We start from the raw sequence: 16,886 nt of genomic DNA on the forward strand, positions 1-16,886 counted from the left end.
ATAGTGCTGTGTAGGGAGCTTCCCAGAAGGGAACCCCCAAAAGGGGATAGAATTTGAAAGACTGGACCAGCTTGCATGGATTTCTTGGTGATTTGCTTTCACATTAAGCATAAGGGCTGAGCGGGAGTAGCAGTGTTCTCCTTGGGAAGGCCATTCCAGCATTTCATGGTGTTTCTTGGGGCACTTCTGAGGAGTACTGTGTCCACTGAGCACCGAAGCCTGCCACTTCAACTCCTACTGAATTAGGAAGCATTTGAAAGCTGAATTATTGCAACCCCTCTTAATTTTGTCATCTTTTGGTTTTTGTCATACAAGATGAATGCATCCCAACCTACATTGCCACTTCATTTTTTAGGATGTGGAGATGAAAGAGTGACTCTGTGTGTGTGTGTGTGTGTGTGTGTGTTCACATCCTTAAATCCCCTAGGGAGAAGATACCTCAGATGATAAAAAACCCTAAATACCTCTCAGCTTTGCTTATTAGTAGATAGGCTTTTTGAAAGCAGAAGGAAGCAGAGTCAATATTGTCATATATAATGCCTGGTAAATGCRTTGTCAGGTACTTATCAAGAGATTGGGTGATGCTATGTAACAATATCTGGAGCAGAAGAGGAGCTACAGGCCCACAGGAATTGAAATCTAAGGCAGCAAATTTCGTTGTCCTTGAGACCATATTTTAGATGTTTGTAATGATTTGTTTTCAGTGCTGGTTGTTCATAAGTGCTTGATTAGACTGATTTTGGAAAAACACGTTGACTGTGGCAATACTGCTTAGCCCTCACTTCAGAACTTAGATGTTTTCCTTTTGATTCTATGTTAGTCCAATACTGAGACTGATGCCTTAGCCTTGATTTGATGGCTTTTTCTCTTGCATTATTTTAGCTTATCTTCAAGCTTTTCTCCTTTTAAGTTACCCGTCTTTCTTTGTGTCATTATTTCCTCCAGCAGTATCCTGACTCCAGAACCTTTAGATATAGGCATGTTCCTGCTATTTGATGTTAGAGCTTGTCTAGCTCCCTCATTAACTTTTAGAGATGGTACCCTCATGGCCTTTCGGGCAAAAGATGTTTCTTTTTGATTAAGATAGTTGTAGGCAAACACCTTTTGGAACTAATAGGAACACTATCTCAAAGCTTTTAGCACTAAGTGGTACCTACTGTTATGTAAGTAAGCCTGTGGAACAACTTCCCAAGAATTATGAGATGCCACTGCTGTGCATCACTGATAAGATCTGCATRTCACATTAACTTGGTGGTGAAAAGGTCTTGCAGCCCCTTCCTCATAATATACCCTTGATACTGGATTTATCCTGGTTTCGATAGCCTGTATCAATATTTATCGTTTCCTTATGCATGGCAGTTGGTTAGGGCCTGACCTTTGGGCTGCAGGAGCAGAGCTGATCAATGTCTCAGAATTGATGCAATTGATGCAACAGAAAAATTCAATTTAAAAATAGTTAATGAGGTGCCCTGGAGACCATTGATCTGGGTGGAAACTGTTCTCCAAATCTCTTCAGGTTACAGCCCCTTCCCTTCCCCTCCTCCTTGTGCTTGGCCTGTGCATGCCTTGGCAAAGGTGCAATTCTAACAGTCTTGCTCCACCAACCTTCAGGTGAAACAGTATCACTAGTGGATGTGGACATCTCTCAGCGAGGACTGACCTCCCCTCATCCTCCGACTCCTCCACCTCCACCACGAAGAAGCCTCAGCCTGTTAGGTACTGTGCCGTGCCTGTGTCAAGAGCTTGCTGTGTGCCAGTGGGGGAATGTAGGAGCTGCCTCTTGTTCTGTGCCAAGGTGTGGGAAGAGAGTCTCAAGGGTCCCTGACAGTGGACTTGCCGCCTGCTCATCTGACCTAGTAACACACCTGCTTACCCTTCCCTGACAGAGGATTTCTTGCTATTCATTGAAGGCTTCAGCATTTCTCTTAGATCAGCCAGGAGCAGAAGCTCATGACAGAGCAATGTGAAGAGGGACTTTAACATGCTCGTTTCCTAGTTTGTCCTCTGCTACACTTGCCTTTGGCAACTTTCCTTCTTTCTAGCCATAGCCAAGTAAAGCCAGTTCCCTTTTGTGCTCTCTAGTTGTGGAAGCAGAGGCTCCTTGGGAGGATATCAGGAGCCTGGCTTAGCTGATCTGCATCCTTCTCTGTAGGAAGTTTCTCTCTGCCTGGGTGGAGTTTAGGAAGAGTAAAATCAACCTGAATAAAGAGCACCTTAAACTGCACGTGCCAAGGCAGCATCATGTCTGTGAAATCTTCTGTCAGTGCCTGTCTTGTGCTGCAATCTGCATGTATCAAGATGCCTGGGCTGGAAAGTTAACTCCTTGATTCTGGGAGTGCATGCGAGTGAATGTGTGTGTGTGTAAGCCTCCAAGTAAACTAAGGATGAGCTGGTTTGAAGTGGCAACAACTACCTGCTCTCAGAGAAGCTGGTGGAAGATCATGAGCTGTCAGTGAAAAACTTCATCTTCCACTTCCCCAAGCAGCACTAAGTTAGCTGGTTTGCTTGTGCTGTGTTGTCGGGTGCTCGACAGCGCAGAGCTTACTCGCTTTCCTGTTTTCTGAATATCTCTTGCCTCTGTTCTCTTCTAGATGATATCAGTGGGACGCTGCCTACATCTGTCCTAGTGGGTCCGATGGGGTCCTCCCTGCAGTCTTTCCCTCTGCCTCCGCCTCCTCCACCCCATGCCCCAGGTCAGCTTAGCTGTAGCAGCAAGGCTCCAGTTTTTCCCTTCAGGGATCTGGAGTTACGTTTTTTTCCCCCCTTGGTAAACTTTAAGGCTGCACGAAAGACTTTAAGAGCAACAGTGCTGCTGCCTTTGTCCGCTTCCAGTCACGCAGTCCTACTTGCCTTGTTAAATGCTCACTTACAGTTGTCAGGGCTCTGGTTTCTTTACCTCAGTACACTGCCTTCTTTTCCATGTGAAGCGGCTCTTTTTGTTGCCCAGAGTAGCTTTGCTGAAGCTTGTAATCACACTGATTTTGTTCTCAATTCAGCATCTCCTGTTTTCTTTGGTTCCTCTTGGGTTCGGCAGAATTGCAGCCCAACTTAGTCCTGGCTGTAGGCTGGCCTGGGTGACTTGTGAGGTGTTGGAGAACTTCTTGCTGACTGGTGTCAGCAATGTCAGAAGACAGCCTTGGGAGCAGATTTTAGTGGAGGACCCCAATCTTTGACAGCCAGCCTATTGTGCAGTCCAAATAAATGCTACATGAGGTTGTTCCCTATCCTTCAGGACCCAAATGGTTTTAGTTGCCCCCTTTTTAGAATCTAAGATATTGGCATATATTTTAATTCCTTTCAGTCAGTGCTACCCAGCACTTCCCTCCAAGCTGACATAAAGAAATAGCAGGGGAAGGCACTGAATTATCACCTTGGAAGAGCCAGGTGGTGATGCCCAGTGTCCTTCCCAAGGACACCAACCTTCATCAGTCAGTCCAGGTTCCTCTTCCATATTGCAGCTCCGCTACTTCTGCCCTGACCCCCAGACTCGAGAGCGTACTGGGGGAGATGGGCAATTTATTCTTTGCATTAGCTTTGATCAGTAACCGTGGCTTGGCCTGTCTCTCCCTCTGCAGATGCGTTCCCACGTATTGTCCCCCTCAGGCCAGTAGAGGCGGTGAACAGCCAGCCCACCCCACACCTACAGTGTCCACTCTACCGCCCAGATTCGAGCAGCTTCGCAGCCAGCTTGCGAGAACTGGAAAAGGTAATGTTAACATAGTGGTGTGGCAGCAGCACAGGACCTTAGCAGGAAGATGTGCTGTATTAGGCTGCAGGTGTAGACGTTGCTTTTGGGGACTGATGATCTCTTTTACAGACCTGAGAGCATAAGGTTAGGACAGGACAAAAAACCTTCTGGCTTTCTCCCCGTGAGGTCTTTGCCCATGAAAGCATTTTGGCATGCATGGGAAGGAGTGCCAGTGTTAGATATTCTAGTAGCCCTTGTGGTAGGGGATGTGATGGCACTCTGGTCCAGGAGCAGAGAGTCCTAATCATCCATCTTCCTGGGTGAATACAGCTAGTCTTCGACCCTTAAAGTAAATTAACAATGAGCAAATTATATCGGCTCTCTGGCTGCTGTTAAAATCCTTTTTGCTAGTAGTCCAGTGGCATTCTGACTATCTCTTTCTTTTGGTAGTGTGGCTGGTACTGGGGACCAATGAACTGGGAGGATGCAGAGATGAAGCTGAAGGGGAAGCCAGATGGGTCGTTTCTGGTTCGAGACAGTTCTGACCCCCGTTACATCCTGAGCCTGAGCTTTCGATCGCAAGGCATCACCCATCACACTCGAATGGAGCACTACAGAGGTAAGAGTCGTGGGGAACTCTTGGGATGCTGCTGACAAACAGGAGCCTATGGCTATGGTCTGGTCTGWTCTTTAGGGCCTAAAACAACGCTCTGGGCAGAGACAAGGCAGAAAAAGGGGAGCAGCAGTAATATATTTTTGCTTTTGTGTTGAGTTCTGCAAGAGGCTTTAGAGCTTGTACTTGTCTTCAGTTTTTAATGCCTCAGGCAGCATAAATTTGTATTTATAAACTCTATTTATAGCTCTGGAAAAACTGGCCAGTACGACAATTCTGTGTGCCAATCTTCATGCCTTGCTTTGGAAAACTGAACTCAAAATGAAGACCAGGTTTCTGAGATCCTGTGTGATCGAGAGGCAATGTACAGCAAGGCCCATTGTTTTGTAGTTGTCAGTGATTCCCAAATGAAACTCGTTCTCCTGTGAAGTGAGAAGGGGCCTCTTGATGTGAAGCCTTGTCATCTCACTTCGTTCTTCCACTGAACACTGTCCAAGAGATCTTCAGCAGTGGCATGAGCTGTGCTATGTCCCAGGCTGAGACTTTGGTTCCACTGTTTTGGGTTTTTTGTTCTGAGAAGTCCTTGCATGTTGCTTGCACACTTTTTTTCCTGATATGCTCAGCCTCTCACACAGGCTACTTCTCACCTCACCCACACACCTTTTCTGCTCATCTTCAAGTGTGGTTTTTCTATACCAAACGCTTGTACAGACAGCTGCCCTGAAGCTGAGTAAAATGCCTGAGAGGTTCAATGCACCAGGTGAGGGTATTATCAAGACTCTTGTAGCTAGCTGCCTTGTAACCAGTGGGCAGGCTTTAGTAATAGGTGCCTGCATAGCACTGTCATTAAATGGGCCAGCAAATAATGTGTTCCAAGGCTTCCCAGCCAATCTACTGGAGAAACCAGTGGTTTGCAACCTTTCTGAGCAAACCTCTTTTTTTTYCCCCACTATTTTTGCCCTTGCCTTAGGGATACCACTGTTTCCCCCCTTCCCCCCATCAGCATTGCTGGTGTAGAACTAATAAACCTGGTAGTGCTTCTCATCTTGAGCCCCTCTGACAGAATTAGTGCTGGGGCATTTTTCCAGTCTGTATAGAGCCATTTCCCTGTCCCTCGTCATTGCATAAGAGGGAAGGTTATTTTCATCCCTCTGTCCCTGTAGAAATTCAAGAAGCACTTCCAGCTTAAGGAGATCTGAAGAGAACAGATTCGCTGTTTGTACAGTGGATATTCTTTTTCATAATTTAGCKTTGGAGCAAACTTACCTCTTGGGTACTTCTGGATTTGTTAGTGCCTTCTCCTTAGCATGAAGCTTTACATGGATGCAGAGTGTTTTCAAGGTCACTCTGCTGGCTTTTTGGCTTTGAGTTGCAGTACTTAAGCAGATGAGTTATACAACACACCTCCTGTTGGAATCTGCCCCCTTGGCATGCTTGGAGCTTGCATCTGGCTGCCTGAGAGGCTCCATCCTAATTGTAGTCCTTGGTTTCCATTTTGCTCCTCCTAGTGAAGCTGTGTTCAGTGTTGGCTGCTGTCAGAGTGCTGTCAGAGATCTCAGATTCTGTGTCACGAAGGTCATTCTTGACTTGGGCTATGTTTTGCAGATAGGGGAGATAGAGGGGGGCAGAGGGATATAGGTAGTATTTTGGCAAGCAAGGAAATAGGGCTGCTTGCTATTGCAGAGAGAGGGGAGRCTGTTTGCAGCACAGAGATCATGAGAATAGTCTGACTTGAGGCTTAAACTAGCTTATTTAGAGATCTCTAAACTGGTTAGAGATGCCCTCTGTTGCCCCTCTCCAGTTTTATTCTTGCTAATTAAGCTTATGTGTACATTGTGTCAAGTGGCAGCGTAGGGGAGGATCATGTTGGTGTTTCTTGATCTCTGGTTTTAGCATGAGAATAATTTGAATTAACGCAGCTGAAACAGTCTGCAAGAACAGAGGGCTGCTCCTACACCTAGTCTGAAATAAAGGTGATTTTCTACAGCAGTAGGGCTGGCAGAAGAGGGCTTCAGCACTTGAACTCTTAATTGTTAAGTACTTGCCCCTCTGGGCTTAACTTCTCTGCACTAAGTTTCTTTGAGATGGGTATTGATGCATTACTGCAGAGGAGCAGGTGTATTTGTTAATACTGTGTTGAAATGCATTTCAGGAGTTTGGAGCAAGCAGCAGTCATTGCAGGCTGGTTTCATATTCAGGCAAGCATGACCTGGAGTTGTGCTTGGGCTATGGTGGTCATACTGTTATGTCTTTCAGACTGTCAACTTTTGGAAAACCCCAGTTCCAATGGAACAGCATCTTTTCTAGTAGATGCCACTGGTGTTTCTTCAGTGTCCTGCTTTGTTCCAGCCTTGTGAGAAGTAGTTGTTAGCCTCAGGTGTTTCAGCTGGGGTGCTGCTCTGCTGGTGACTGTCACCTGGTCTTTGAGAACATAAGCCAGTAACTCGTGACGAATGTTTCCTCTTGTCATCAGTCCTCCTGTAATGTGAAATCCTTTCTGTTCTRTTGGAAGGGACCTTCAGTCTGTGGTGCCATCCCAAATTTGAAGACCGCTGCCAGTCTGTGGTAGAGTTCATAAAGAGAGCGATCATGCACTCAAAAAATGGGAAGTTTCTTTACTTCCTCCGATCCAGGGTTCCAGGTGAGTCTTGTCTCTGAGTCTTTGTGATGGTTGTTGCTCTGTAATAAGATACTGATGCATCCTAAAGGCCTGTTTAATGTGGCATTGGTCTGCTGCTCTCAAGTCAGTGTAATGGTATGCATCCTTGCCCACTGRCCTTTTAGTATGATCCTGAGAAGCAGATCTCTTGGCAGCTGCATCAAATACTTGTATTGTTAAGGAGACTTCCTGAACCTTTCTTTTCAGGAGTATAGAAACATGATACCATCTAACACYGCAACTAATGGAGCTATAAACTGCAGGCTGGAAAGTTACCCCCTCAAAAAGCAATTATCTCATTGCTAAAACTCAGCTTTCTTCCCTCCCCAGTCTCAGTACTACTTTTCTTATAAGCTGTTCCATGCTTTGCGGTTTCCCAGTTATCCTTTTGCTGAAACCCACCTGGGGCTGTTGAGGGGGGAGATATTAAACAGAGTACATGTGTGGGAGCATTTCGAAGTGGTGAGCTAAATGTGAGCCTCAAGCAATAGATACTGTAGATTCAGAGTCCCTGGGGGGACCATGGTGCCATAGTACATCAACAGGCAGGTGCTTGCAAGCCAGGAGGGAGTGTAAGTGAAGCTTTGTAGAAGCATATTTGATTGTATGCTGTTGGAATTGCAGGATGCTTGTTTCCCCATCCATCAGTCCAATTCCTTAAATGGGCTTGCATCTCCCTCCTCCTTAATCCAGTCTGGCAACTGGACAGTGTATTCTGTATCTAWGCTATTCTGGCTTTGGCTCATCCTTCTTTATGCATCTGAAAGCTAACGGAAAAATCTGATGTGCAAGAAAGGGAAGAGACTTGGGAGAAAAGAGTGGGGAATACAGTTTGGAATGAGGGAAAAGGGTGATGCTTGGGGAGAAAAGAGCAGAGGATAAACTGGAACACTGCCATGGTAAAACAGGTCATGGCAAAGAGCCTGAAACAGGGGCAGTATTGCAAAGAATGAGAGGCTTGCTGCTGTAAATCTGCAAGTGGAATTATAATAAATCTGCTGCCTGTCCTCGCTGTCATCGCATCTGTAGGCCCTGATGGTGATAGCACTTCTTAGTGGCGCTGCAGCATGCCTACATGGAGGTGACCAACTCCCAAAGAATTTCTGGCCTAAAGAGACCGAAGGGGAGGAGAGACGCGATGTTCCCTTTTATCGAGCCGAGGCTCRAGGCCTGTACTGACTTGCTTAGTGACGCCTGCAGAGCTGGAATTTTAACTCAGATTTGTTCAGTGTTGCCCCCTGCTGCAGAGTTTGCCTATAACTGCAGTGCTGATTTTGTCACATGGTCATGCTTTGGTGGGAGGAGAAAAATGTAAAGCTAGTTTTGCAATGTACCTTGCCTCATAAAAATCCTTAGAACTTAAACATTAAAGATACTTTACCTTCCTGATCTTGAGATCTCTTCCCCTCAGGAACTGAGCTTTGTACACTTTGTAGAACTCCATACAAATATCTTAGTCAAAAGGACTTGCTCTAAAAAGCATATTCCCAAAAGAAAAAAAATCCCTAACAAGCTATATTGCACATCTGCTGAGGAGTCRCTTGCTGCCTGGCTCTGGTCCCCTCTGTAAACTGCCAATCAGCTGTGCTGCTGTCTCCAGGTTGTGCCTCTCCTTTGGGATGCAGCGCATCCCAAGTGCTCCTTACAGCTGCCCTGCCTTGATCCTTGAAAAATAGTATAGTATCGATGCCCAGTCTTTGCTGAGAGAATATTTAGAACCTGCATCTCCCCAGTGTGCTCGTTAGTGCTTTTCTCCTGCCGAAATGTTAACCGCTTCTGCGAGGAGAGGGGATGTTGCTAGCATGCAGCTGGCTGCTGCCAGTGAGGCATGTGGCTAGTGCAGTATGCAGAACTCGTGCTGCGTCCCTGTATTACTGGCTGAGCTCCCAGAGGCTAATTCCTTTTTGGTAGGAGAATAAGGGTAGAGGGGGTTCAGCCTTCAATTGATTCCTGTTCTTTGCTTTCTCAAAAGCTGGCTCACAGCTTCCTGAGCTGCCTGGAGCAGTTTTGAGCCCATCTTAGTGTGAAGAGCTTTCCCTTTTCTCCTTTCACTCTGTTGCCTTCAGAGACAAGCCAGCAGGAGGGGGTTAGAGTGTAACTAGCTTTGAATCCTTCTGTAAAGACAGATAAAACCTTGTGCTGTGAGTGAACCCAGCTCCCAATGATCCTTTCTAGTGCTCCTTCTGACCTCTTGGTTCTGTGGGCTTGATTGTTGCTCTTAACTTTGGGGGAGGAGGAGATTGTGGGGAGGGGAGACAGCTGAGTGCAACTTGCTTTCAGCTATGCAAGGTTGCTCTCTGCATGGGGAGCTGGCTTGATGGAAGCTCCTCCTGCCTCTGCCTTTGTGCCCAGCCTCGTGACCCCACGAATGGGCAACTCTTGCACAGCTTGAACTTGACCAGATCCCTCTGCTTTTTAATGCTTCGATAGAACTATCCAAAGGGTTAGTTAGAGTAAAGCCTATGTACCAATCATGATGCCTTCCTTTTCCCTCTTATTTCATTCTTGAAATCTAATGACTTTCGAAGGCCTATTGCTTCTCAGTATAAAGTGATGCTTCATCTGCTAATCCTGGGAGAGGAAGATGTTTAGGAGCTTGTGATGTTCCAGAATCTGCTTTCCTACTAGTAGCCAGAGTCACCATTTTGCGTTAGCTGGAGGGAAGTGTCATTTGCTTGTGAGGAAGGCTGGAGAGACTTTTGCAGTCCAAGGGGGATTGCCCAAGGAAAGTTTGGCTAGGCATTTCCAAGCATCTTCAAAGCAATGGGCTTCTGAAAAGATTTCTTGCATCTAGACTAAGTCTTGCAGGAGCTCTGGCTGGCAAAAGCCATCTTTTGTTTGTGAATTTGTAGCAGTCTGTTTCTAATATAACTCTGTTCTCYAATGTTGTTTTTTCAAGGTCTCCCTCCAACACCTGTCCAGCTCCTGTATCCAGTCTCCAGGTTCAGCAATGTCAAATCCCTTCAGCACCTATGCCGCTTCCGCATCAGGCAATTGGTCCGCATAGACCACATCCCAGAACTCCCGCTGCCCAAGTAAGTCTCCAGAGCTAGACTGGGAATGCCTCTCTTTGGTTTCCTCTCTGACATTAACCACAGAAGGCAGCAGGAAAAACCCGTGTGAGTAGCAGAGGCTCTGGGAAGCAGTAGTTTACTTCAGCCTTGGCACAGCAGGCTAAATGTCCTGTGGGCTTTAGGATGTAGCAGCTGAGCAGACAGGAGGGGTGGCCAACTCTGGCATGAGGTGTTGTCTGTCAATAGCACAGCCTTAGGAATACAGATTCCTGTTTGGTGACTGCACTGGATGGGCTACAGGGCCAGAGTCTGATTAGAGGTTGCTTTGGTGGTGGTATATTGTTGAAGCACGTGTTTGTACCATTCTCAGGCCTCTGATATCCTACATTCGGAAGTTCTATTATTATGACCCTCAGGAAGAGGTGTATCTGTCACTGAAGGAAGCTCAGCTGATCTCCAAACAGAAGCAGGAGACTGAACCCTCAACGTAGCAAGGCTTCCTCTCCTGTCTTGTTGCTGTCACTGATGGTAAGTGTGCTGAGTCCATGCATTGTCCTGTGGAACTGAGTGTAAATCGGTCTATGCCATCTGTTTGCAAAGGAAACATGATCCTAGCTGAAAGGACATGGCTTCTGCCACTTCCTTGTGCTTATTTAGTACCCGCACAGGTACTGTGCTCCTCAGAGGGAGCTTTACTCTTGTGCCAGACCAGCTCCAGTTTAGCTTGCTTGATGCAGCAGAATCTAACCTATTTGATCTTTATCTTTTCCTCTCTCCCACTAGGAATTTGATTGTTGCCATCCTTTAGCCCAAGTCAGGCTGCGGTGGGAACAAAGCACACGAAAGTGAAGCCTGCTTCTGCAATGTGACTTCAGCTCTCAAGCTCTTTTGTATATGAAAGAGGGTTCAAGACTACTAAGTACAGCAGAACAGGAACAAGAGCCTCAGCTCCTGGCTAAGGGAGAGGGAGTCTCAGGAGACAGCTGAGCCCAGCTCATGGACTCTTTCAGAACAAAGAATGTCATGGCACTATTTACAATTTTTTGAAAGTTTTATTTTTGATGTCTTCATTTTTTTATTTTCAGCATGGGAAATATTGTCTTATCAGCTGAATTCTATTATCCTCCCTTGGAAACTTCAAGGTGGGGGGGTGGAAGAGAGAAGAGGACTTGCTAGCAAGATCATCTGCTTCAGGCATTATGGTAAGACTGTTCTTTGGCTCTCACTAAAAGCAGATACAGCCAGAGAGCTGCTTCAGAGGCAGACTGAGCCAGATTCATGCRCAGCTATGTAGAATAACCTCTGGGGAATATCGAGCCCGGAACAGCATGCAGCTGTGTAACTGCTCTCTAGGATTTGGAAGGCGAGGGCCAAATTGAGTCTTGGGCAGCTGAGTTCTGCAACCGGATTTGCAGGGCGGTCCTATATTCCTATGTGAGTTAGGCCCAAGAAGGGAAGAGCGTATGACTAATTTGGATGCCTTGGAGCCTTCTGCCAAATGGAGTGGTTGCTGCTGCACTGGGGAGCAAAGGGCACTCTTTCAAGGAAGCATCGTTCCATTTAGCAAACACTAAGAATTTTGCTGAAGAGCTGCACGCTGAAGTTGCTCAGAGATTCTGTATTAAATGGAAAGTAGCAAAGCTGTTGCTGTAACTGTTGCTGCAGGCTGTGGACCAAAGGTATGYGCTAAAGTAATTTGTCTTGCAGAGCCTTGGGACATGCTCTTTTAACCTTTCTGCTGGCTGTCTCCTGAAGCTGTGAATGAAGTGGGTCATTGAAGTGTGAAGGATCTTGATCAATGGCTCTTGGGCATTTAGAGGCATCTTTGGCATGACTTGGAGCAAGAAGCAGATAACTGAGGATACTTCTGGGATGGCACCTGATCTCTCTGTAAGCTTGCTTGCGGCCTCCTCTCCTTGGGATGCCTGTGGAAACACAGCAATTCAGAAACAGTAAAAAGAGAAGTGATAGTTCTTACTGCATTTCTGGGCCTGACACTGGCTGTAATCCCCATGGCCCTTAGCATCCTGATCTGCTGTTCCATCCATTGCAGCAGCTGCAAAGAATTTGCATTTTATGGTGGCATTTAATGTTTGCCCTAAGTGATGCTGTGAGCTCTTGTTGAGAAGAATCTTTCCTGTGATGTTGTGATGAACACGTGTCCCCATGCTCTCGACCTGGGTGAAGCAAATGCTCCATCATGCAACAGTATGGTCTAAAAATATGGTGCTGTGTGTGGCCTGGATCTTCTGATCAGCCTATTGATCTGCTAAGGTCAGTGCCCTGCGAGTTAGATGTGGTCATTCAGGAGCTGTTAAGAATTTGTTCTTGCCCTGTAGAATGATCTGTGTCCTTGAATTGGATAGTCACGTGGATCTTAAAAGCAGCCTTGAAAAATCCTGATTGTCCGCCTCTGCCAAGTGTTGCTACAAAGGGTGCTAACAAATCCTGGCCTCCGTTTCTTAACCATCACCTCTGGCCTCTGTTTTCAGTCTTGGAAACAAGCTTTTTTGTTTTAAGAAAAAGGATTTTGACTTTGAGATGAAACCAATAACTAAGCTTCAAAGTCTGTGGAAATACCTCATCGGACACTACTTGCTACTGACTGTTGCACGTCAGGGGCAGTGGATATCAGGAAGGGGTAATTGCCCCAAGACATGCGGCATGGCATATATTGATCCTTGGTGAAATATGAACTGATGTGTCCTATCCACAAGGGGGGACAAGCATTCATCCCACAAGTTACCAGTGTAGCCTGCAAAAAACGCAATTGCTCAGACTAAGAAACGCACAGCAAATTGGGCGGATGTTGGGGGGGGGGGGAAGCATCTATAATTGTGCACATGAGACTCTTCATTCAGCAATATCAAGGCATCTGGCCCTGTTGCATCTCGACTGTTCTRTGCACTGAGGATTTGAATCTTCCAATCTTTTCATACACTGGAAAGGAAAATCTTCCTGAGAGCCAAGTATGGTCTGACACCTCAAGTGTTTGAATCTCTGCTGGTGAAGCAACAGTGTGCCCAGTGCAAATGTCTCCTCTAAAGATTTCCCTCCAAAAAAGCACCTCTGGAGACAGACATGAAGGTGTTATGGGTTGGTTCCTGTGGAAGAATGATCATGTTCTGCTGGCCATGTGGAGTACTTAACAGCTGCACAAGTCCTGGGAGTTCTGTGAACCTTCCTGTTGGCAATGGGAGAGAAGCCGTCCTTCTCCCTAGCGTGGTGATACTAACATCATTTTTCACTCCTTCCTTCCTAGTACTGGTGTAGAAAGATGCAAGCTGGGTTTGGGGAAAGAGAACAGCCCAAATGAAGGAGAAAAACTAGGGGAAACTTGCGTTGTTCCAGATGCTGGAAATCTGTGTAGAGCCAGTCTCTGCCATCACTGGAGTTGCAAGGGAGCTGAGAGCGTTTTCAGGGCGTAGGTAAAAACGCACAAAGCTGCTCCACAACGGTGGCTGGTTTGGAGAGAAATGTTCTGTGCTGCCCTTGTGCTCTGCCGCTTGTGGTAGCTTTTTAATGCTCCACTATGCTAAATACGTGTAAAGCTTGATGTGACTACTGATACGTTCCTGCTGAGCAGCTGAGTTGCGAGGGTGGGTGGGGGAGCTGTACAGCATTAGGAACTGTTGACAAAGCAGCCAGACTTTTGGGGTAATACTTGGATGATCTGTACTTGGTCTGCTGTTACTGTCCCTGAGGAGTTCTCCAAACAGACTGATGCTTCTGCTGTTACGTGGAACTTGTGCACAGCAGGGGCAGTGCTCTTCCCAAATTCAGGCCATCTGATGAGGACTCTGGGAGCTGCACATAGTTTGTACCTTGTGTTGGTCACCTCCAGCTCTGTTTTGTGAGCCTGRCAGTAAGGTGTCTCAAGCTAGGATGCTCTACTATGTGCATTTGAGCAGAAAGATCTCTGCTGGTGGCAAAAACAACTGAAAGATCCCAGCTTATTCTCTTTTCAGAGAGGAACCAAGACTTTTACCTGTTTGCAAGTCACTCTAGACAGGTATTGCTCTTTGCAAGGCTTTAAGCTGGTTGTTTGCAGTAACTGAAATGATGGAGAAAACATCCTCTGGGATGTTTAATAAAGGAGCGTGGAACATGAGTCCTTCACGCTCTTGGTATGTCAGCTAGCTGTGCAAGACCCTCCTATTGATCTACATCAAGCAGGAGTAGTGGGGTCAGCTCTGATAAAGGGCAGCAGATGCTTTTCAGCCTTCCTAGGGCTTTTCTCCACTTGGTTACCTAGTTCTGAAGGGTGCTGTCGTCTTGCTGCTTCTGAAGTTTTTTGTTTGTTTGTTTGTTTGTTTTTTTAGTAGCTTCCTTTGTCCAACCTTGAATTCTGTAAAGGTTATTGCCTTCCTCCTCCCTTACTTAATCAGGGACAGGAGGCAGATGTACAATAAAAAGGACTATAAAAACATAGAAAGTACACTTGGAAAAGTACCTCTTTTGGTTGATCAGGTGCTCATAGTTGAGGGTGCAGTTTCCAGATGTATGGTGTACTTCTTTGTCAAGTTGACAAAATTGCGTGGCACGATTTGCTTAAGCCAGCTGTTTTGTATATGCCTCCATCTCTTCACTGCAGCAGTGTTTCAAGGTAGTAATACGGCTTGTTTCTGCTGTGCAAAATTCATACAAACGGAGGCGGCTGTTTCATGAGCGTTGTGACTTCATCTTGAAAATGACCAAATGTGAAAGTGAATTTTTGCAGGAAGAGGGAAGAAATAGCTGTTCCCAGTGATGTGAAAACATCTGTGTTTACTAGTAAGGTGGGGGTTTGGAAAACAGCCAGCTGCCAAGCCAGGATTTKAATCCATTGCTTACTACCATTACCAAGTGAAATATGACTCCTGCCAGGTAAGAGGAGTGGGAAGCTGCGCAGTACCAGTCCTRCTGCAGATCCACGTCTGAGCCTACTCCAACTTTTATGCTGCAATAACTGCGTGCAGCAGCCATTGCCTGCATCTTGCTGGTGGCACCTGTGTCCCAGAGCATGGGGCCTCTGGATGCGGCTGCAGGACTGGTGCAGACACAGCTCTTGAGCAGCGCAACATCAGCAGGAAGGTGCTTCAGCTAGCAGGGTTGGGGCTGGCTCCTGACCTTGAGGCTGGAGGCTTTGCAGAGGCCTTTGTGCATTGCCTGTGTTTGGACTCCTGCTCCTTGTTGACTTCACCCTCTGGATAAGCTGCTTCTCAGATCCTGAATAGCATCAGTCGGTCATGGCCTTCTCGTGTTCTACCTTGTGCCAGTACAGTTTTCTCACGTGGAGGTGCTTTGCTGCTTTGGGGGCTGAAGAACAGGAACAGAGCCATTCTGACCTTGGTTTGGCTTAACTGCTTTGAGACCTGCAGCCGGTCGGGTAGGAGTGGCCTGAGGTGCTCACATCAGAGATGGAGAATCAGAGAGTGGGTTTGAAAGCAATGATGCCAAACACATGGCACCATCTTACATATCTGACTAATTCTGAGACCCTAGAAGTGTCTTAATAGGGGCTTGTGTGATTTTGTGCCTGTGCCCATTTGAGCAAGCAAGTGCGGGGAGAGGCTGGAAGCAAACGTGCGAAGGCTGCGTCCCTGGCCAGGGAGGCTCCGGTGCAGACGTTTGGGGCTGAAGTCTTGCCCAGGAGCTGTTGGGGGAGAATTGCAAAGAGCTAGGTTTGCAAAAGGAGGGATTTTCAGGCTTTCCGTAGGAAGGGAACTAGCTGTTGCCCTTTGTTCTTTGCGGTTGAGATCTGGCATGTCAATGATTTTAGCCTCCAAATTGAACCTAAGGCCTGAGCCTGCCAACTGGAAGACTTATTGGGGACCCAGATGTGTCTGAGTCACTCTGGCTTTCAGAGGTGAAGGGTTTTTATTAACATGCTCTGAATAAACTATAGCACTCCCCGTCTTGGCCACGCTTTCCTCATAGCTCCTTTGTAATCCAGAGTCTTCCATGCCAAACAGTGGACAGGACCAGAGTTCTTGGTCTGAAATGTCCCCAGGGTCTGGCAGGGCGCGCTCGGTGTCAGCGCCGCGGTCCGTGCCTGCGCGCGGACGGGCTGCGYGTCCCGCGCTCGCGAGCCGGGGTGGCGGTGCTTCCTCTGACGGCGCTTTGAGCCGAAAAGCACAACTGGTGCCTAGAAACCCAGCAGTCTCCAGGGGAGACCTTCCAGGCCTTGATGCGCAAGGGGTAATCCTCCCGCTTTCACGCTTTCAAAATCACTCTCAAAGACTGGCAAGCATTATATAACACTGGATTTGGACTCCCGTTTAAAAAAAAACGGGAGCAGGAGAAACGGGCAAATACCACTGATCTTGACAAATTTGAGTGGAGTAGCAAGCAGGACCTCGCGTGGGCTGGAAACGCTTGCTCCTGCGCAGCTCCCCGGAGCGTGGGCAGAAGGAAGGGTTTAGCCAGCGTCGGGACCTGCCCAGGCCCGGGACTACTGAGCCACCGTTGGGTAGAAGTGCAGCTTTGCTTAATTTTCTCATATTTTTGTGTGTGTGCTTAATTTATTAAAATAGTTGCTGTATAATTTATTTTCATAAACTATATTAAAAAGTTACTAAATGGTAAAACAGACTTGCAGGCCAATCTTTCAGAGAGAGAGAAAAAAAAGTTTTTTGATATAAACACAACAAATACACTTTGGGTGTGTTTGATTATTTTTGGGGGAGGGGAGGGGGGAGACTGGCTGTAGCTGTGGACTCGTTCCAGCGCGGGTTTGTCTGTATATACTGTATTAATAGGCATGTCTGGCCTCTCGTGTGGAGACAGTAGTAACTGCTGCGGGTCCTGGTTGGGGAGCTGCTGTGAAGCTCCCGGGTTTTTGTAAGCTGTCAGTGAGGGAGAACTGACTTCTGTGTTTGTAACTCATATTTTTATGGTTGTTTTGACTGATGTTTGGGTTTTTTGGTTTCT

At 46.8% G+C, this 16,886-nt stretch overlaps 1 protein-coding gene across 1 annotated transcript in view; it reads left to right on the top strand.

The window, feature by feature from the left end:
- SOCS7 (suppressor of cytokine signaling 7) overlaps window positions 1-16,543 on the top strand; it is a 26,821-nt gene extending 10,278 nt beyond the window's left edge. Inside the window, exons 4-11 of the mRNA XM_085318213.1 lie at window positions 1,612-1,716; window positions 2,592-2,693; window positions 3,576-3,706; window positions 4,139-4,307; window positions 6,814-6,942; window positions 9,860-9,995; window positions 10,345-10,502; window positions 10,758-16,543. Of these exons, the coding sequence (XP_085174339.1) occupies window positions 1,612-1,716; window positions 2,592-2,693; window positions 3,576-3,706; window positions 4,139-4,307; window positions 6,814-6,942; window positions 9,860-9,995; window positions 10,345-10,465 (893 nt within the window). The 3' untranslated portion in view covers window positions 10,466-10,502; window positions 10,758-16,543. The remainder of the gene's footprint in view (window positions 1-1,611; window positions 1,717-2,591; window positions 2,694-3,575; window positions 3,707-4,138; window positions 4,308-6,813; window positions 6,943-9,859; window positions 9,996-10,344; window positions 10,503-10,757) is intronic.
- The last annotated feature ends 343 nt before the right edge of the window (window positions 16,544-16,886 follow it).

Source organism: Rhea americana, unplaced genomic scaffold (assembly GCF_003343005.1).
Source record: "Rhea americana isolate MKP2758 unplaced genomic scaffold, rheAme1 scaffold_526, whole genome shotgun sequence".
Lineage (NCBI taxonomy): Eukaryota > Metazoa > Chordata > Aves > Rheiformes > Rheidae > Rhea > Rhea americana.